The sequence below is a fragment of the Nicotiana tomentosiformis genome, chromosome 2, assembly GCF_000390325.3.
Source record: "Nicotiana tomentosiformis chromosome 2, ASM39032v3, whole genome shotgun sequence".
In the NCBI taxonomy this organism is placed as follows: domain Eukaryota; kingdom Viridiplantae; phylum Streptophyta; class Magnoliopsida; order Solanales; family Solanaceae; genus Nicotiana; species Nicotiana tomentosiformis.
In genome coordinates, this window is record NC_090813.1 from 172,409,236 (window position 1) to 172,414,146 (window position 4,911).

A 4,911-nucleotide genomic window follows, 5' to 3' on the forward strand; every position below is an offset into this window, starting at 1 on the left:
GCTAAAAGTATAGCATGTTATATATTATTTTAAATCCTATTACTTGAAAAATAATACATGTGATTTTGAAAAGAGGGTATAGATTTATAAAAGAATTTAGAAAAATATTTACCTCTATATGATTGAAAGAGTTTTTAGAAGTATAATGTTTGTATTTACAAAACCTTGTGAGATATGGCTAAATTTTAAAACACTTGGGGTTATTGAAGCCTTAGGATTTCACAGATTCAAATCGGTAGTGGAGAGTGATGGAGGAGTGGTGATGCAAGCATAATTGTGTAAAATCATAATGAATAGAGGGGAAAAACCAGTGAGAGTTTTACCTGAGTGGGTGATAGCCGTTATAGGAGAGAAAACCAACGGAAAAAGACTGGAAATCCAGAGGTCATTGCATTTAACCTCTGGCTTTGAATAATCATCACGAGGGGCTCATGCATGAGGGATTTCGTTGCAGCATCAAAGGATTTGAGGACTAAAATTTCATGTTTGCGTCTAGGTCAGAGGACTTCGAGATTTCAAATTTGTATGACAAAATGGGGAAGCACCGGCGAGATTTGTGACCTTGAACAAACTTTTGCAAGGTATGTGACTGATTTGGTTATGGCATTTGAGAGAATAGAGAGAGGAAATGGAAAGGGGGCGGCGGGGTCAAACGAAGAATGATTTAGGGTTAGGGGATTGGGGTAGCCGTCTCTAGGGATAAAGTTAGGAGAAGGGATCTGGGTCATTGATCTTTGATAATTCTGGGTTTAAACGTGTTTAAGGAGAAAATATGAGGGCCGTTAGATCTCTTGGTTTCAACAGTCACGATTAAGTTTGATGGGTATTGAAATTAAAAGGAAAAATTAAGATAAATTCGGAGCCGTTGATCTAGAGGGCGGACAACTCAGATCAGTTGTGCTTCTTTTGTGAGTGATTGAGATGGGTGACATGGCGTGTTTTTATTGGCTAAGAGAGGGTGACGGGGATCGCCAATGTGGAGAGAAAGGGGTTGGACCTGGGTCAGATTTGGCTTTGGCTTGATTATTGGGCCGTTTTTGATTTGAATGGTAGCCACTTTAGGTTTAACTAAAAGATTGCAATTGTAGCCTTTTAGATTTTTAACCCTTTTGAAATTAATTTAAATAAACTTAATTACTTTCAATAAAATATAGTAAAATTATATTATCAAATACACCACTAATTATTGTAATTAATTAATTACTTATAAAAATACTTTAATTTCCAAATTATGACATTGATTTTGAATTATTGGAATATTGGACTAATTAATTAAAAATTAAGGAATAATTTATTAAATTAATTATAAAACCTATATAATGTATATACATGTTATTTTAATAATCTCAAAATAATAAATATGATATATTTTGTAATTATAATACTAAATTATTAAATTCAACACCATTAATACTTCATTCTTTTGTAAAATAGGTATTATTGATTAAAAATATTTTCAAAATACTTATTGCAAATTATTAAGTATAAATAAATTAATTTTAAAGGGAGGGTCAAAATTGGTCGTCAATAGCTGCCCCTATTTGACCGGAGACAATGAAAGAGTTTTCAGGCGAAGAAATCGAACCAAGGCCAATTTTGTCCCGACCTCAAGCATACATTGCAAGAATAACATATGAGCTTAAGGAAGATTACTAGTTGTAGAGTTAGGAGTTAAGGAAGATTCCAGGAGAATTTTGTAGAGTTGGGACCGAATTTTGGCTTTGAATTGCTTACATACCTCGGGCTTAACGACGATCAGGCCTCATGTAGTTCTGGAGTGAATATTTTGGGGAGGCGATACTCGCAAGAATTTCCCCAGTATCGTATTATGACGATACTGCGAGATGGAAGATTTGGTACCCATGATTGCTTCTGAATTGCGGCTTGATTTGAAATATTTGAAGAATTAGAGTTCCACTGATTGTATTTGATCTTGAGTTCGGATCCTTTGCTGGCTTATGAGTTTTTGTCTCTCACTGCGTTGTAGCTTGGTTTGCTGCTTAGAAGAAGTTCCACGTTGCGATGTTTGTTCTTGCAAAAATAAAATACACACATACCCATATATTGCGATGCAGAATATCTTAAGATGTGATATAAATGATGCAGAAATGATAACGCCTGACTGCCGGCTAGCCGTTATTTGGGATTGGGATGATGGGATACTTGAATTTGACTTGATTTTTAGCTGGGCTGTGTACCATTCCACAGCTGTCAGATCATTAAGTCTCCTCGTGTTAGGAGTGTCTCTGCGCGATGGGAATATTTGAATTGTAATGTAGAATGCATCTCCGCTTGATGGGAGAAGTTTCATTGAAATGTAAAGTATCTCCTCGTGATGAGGGTGGTTGCATTGAAATGTTAAGTATCTCCGCACGATGGGAGTTTCTGACTTGAAAAATTCAATCATGCCTATGAGTTGCATGAGCAAAATGTCAAAACATTCGAGATAACAATAATAAAATAAGGAGCATGCCCAAGAGGTACTCTTGACTGTGAAACTAAATTGCAGTCGTCGATTGGTAGAACGTTGGTGATGAGGTTTGCAATTATTTACTCTAATCTCCAATGTGGCAGAATGGCGATGCGAAACACTCCCGTTGGCAAAGCGAACAGTTTTGCTATATACAGGGCTTCGATTAGCGAACCTGAAGACTTAATTTGTACAAGGTGCTCCGATTGATTGAGCTGACGGTTTGCTATATACATGGCTCCGATTGGTGGGGCCAATGGCTCGTTATATACAACATGCTCCTTTCAGTTGAGCAGATGGTTTGCTATATACAATATGCTCTGCCTGCATCGGCGGCCTGGTTCTGAAATACCTACAAAAGATCTAAGAGTTAGTTTTAATTATATGTAATGAAAAATTTGAATAAGGAAAAAGGGATGATAGTTATGAGAGAGTGGTGTATCCATCATTGCCCTAGTGTGCTTCAACATTTCCGTGTATTCCGTTGGTCCTACGCTTAAAGAAACATTCTTAACGGGATGGAGGTATTAGTTTGTGTCGAATGTAGTCCTGGCTTTGCCTCGGTCCTGATGAGGTTACTTCATGAAGTTCAGTAGGTGGAACGGATTATGATATTTTATAAAACATTTTGAAAATGTTTTGTTTTATGAAAAATCCCGTTGTTCCGGATGATGACATGTTTAGGAAGTCCTTCAGGCGTGAATGTTATTTTTGGAAAACTCCATCCCATTGAAGTCGATCCTCCAAAATGCTTCTGACGACGAGGCTTCTTGCTGCTTTAATCACGTCCTAATCTAGACTAATGCATTACAAAGGTTTTCTTAGGGTTATGACCGAATTCTTTCAGGTTGCCTACATATCCGAAATAGAATCAGGTCTGAATGTAGTTCGTGGGTATTGTTAAAGAAAATATGATGATGACCTAGCTTGACTCAGGCAGCCTATGTATCCAAATAGAATTAGGCCAAAACGTAGTTCAATTACAACAGATGCAAAATGATGATATTGGAAATGAAATGGCTGAGTCTGACTCAGACTGCCTACATATCCAAATGGAATCAGGCCAGAATGTAGTTCAATTACAAAAGATGCTTGAATCCGATGAGGATTGCCTACGTATTCCTTCTATAGTAAATCAAGTTGTGGCGTAGTTCCGAGTACATACAAAATGGTATTTGGATTCTCTATACAAAAGGGGGGGGGGGGAATCAAACCCTACGTGGGTTGCCTACATATCCCTCCATGGGAAATGAAGTCGAGCGTATTTCTGTTACAACCAAAACCTAATTCTACTGTCTTCAAATGTAGTACCTCTTGATTGCGTCTGAGTTGATAGTCTTCGTGCTGACTCTTCTGTCCATCTCTGCCAAGATCAGAGCTCCTCCCAACAATACTCAGTGGACCATGTAAGGACCTTGCCAATTCGGTGCAAACTTTCCTTTGGCTTCTTCTTGATGAGGGAATATTTTCTTCAAAACCAACTGCCCAGGTATAAATTGGCGAGGCTTCACCCTTTTGTTGAACGCACTGGACATCCTATTTTGATACAACTGATCATGGAATAATGCGTCCATTCTCTTCTCGCCAATGAGCATGAGTTTCTCCTGCCTGACCCGTATCCATTCTACATCGTCCAACTTGGCCACTTGAATGACCCTTAAAGATGATATCTCGACCTCTGCGGGTATCATAGCTTCAGTGCCATATACCAACATGTATGGAGTTGCCCCAATGGATGTCCTCATGGTGGTCCATTAACCCAGTAAAGCAAAGGATAATTTCTTATGCCATTGCCTATGATTGTCAACTATTTTCCACAGAATCATTTTGATGTTTTTGTTGTCTACTTCAACTGCTCCATTCATTTGCGGTCTGTAGGCTATAGAGTTACAGTGGAAAATTATGAACTTCTCGCAAATGTCTCTCATGAGATCACTGCTGAGATTGGCTGCGTTGTTAGTGATGATCGACCCGGGTATCCAAATCGGCAGACTATGTTGTTACGGACAAAATCCGTCACTACTTTCTTTGTGACGACCTTGTATGTCGAAGCTTCAACCTATTTGGTGAAATAGTCAATTTCTACCAAGATAAATAGTTTCCATTTGATGCAACGGGTTTTATAGGTCCGATTACGTCCATGTCCCAAGCGGCAAATGACCAGGGTAAACCCATTACGTTCAGCTCATTTGGTGGAACCCGGATGAAATCCCTATGGATCTGGAACTGGTGACACTTATGCACATGGAAGATACTATCGTTTTCCATGGTCATCCAAAAGTATTCGACTCTTAAAATCTTCTTGGCTAAGGTGAAGCCATTCATGTGGGGTCCGCATGTTCCTACATGTATTTCTTCTAGCAGTCTGGTTGCTTCAGTGGCATCTACACATCTTAACAGACCCAATTTTGGGGTACTCCTATATAGGACTTCCCCGTTGA

At 38.6% G+C, this 4,911-nt stretch overlaps 1 protein-coding gene across 1 annotated transcript; it reads right to left on the minus strand.

Annotated features, from left to right (window-relative positions):
* Positions 1-3,864: 3,864 nt before the first annotated feature.
* LOC138906091 (uncharacterized) lies at positions 3,865-4,215 on the minus strand. Its single transcript, XM_070194613.1, has one exon. It carries the CDS (start codon positions 4,213-4,215, stop codon positions 3,865-3,867), a length of 351 nt encoding a protein of 116 aa, XP_070050714.1.
* Between the last annotated feature and the right edge of the window lie 696 nt (positions 4,216-4,911).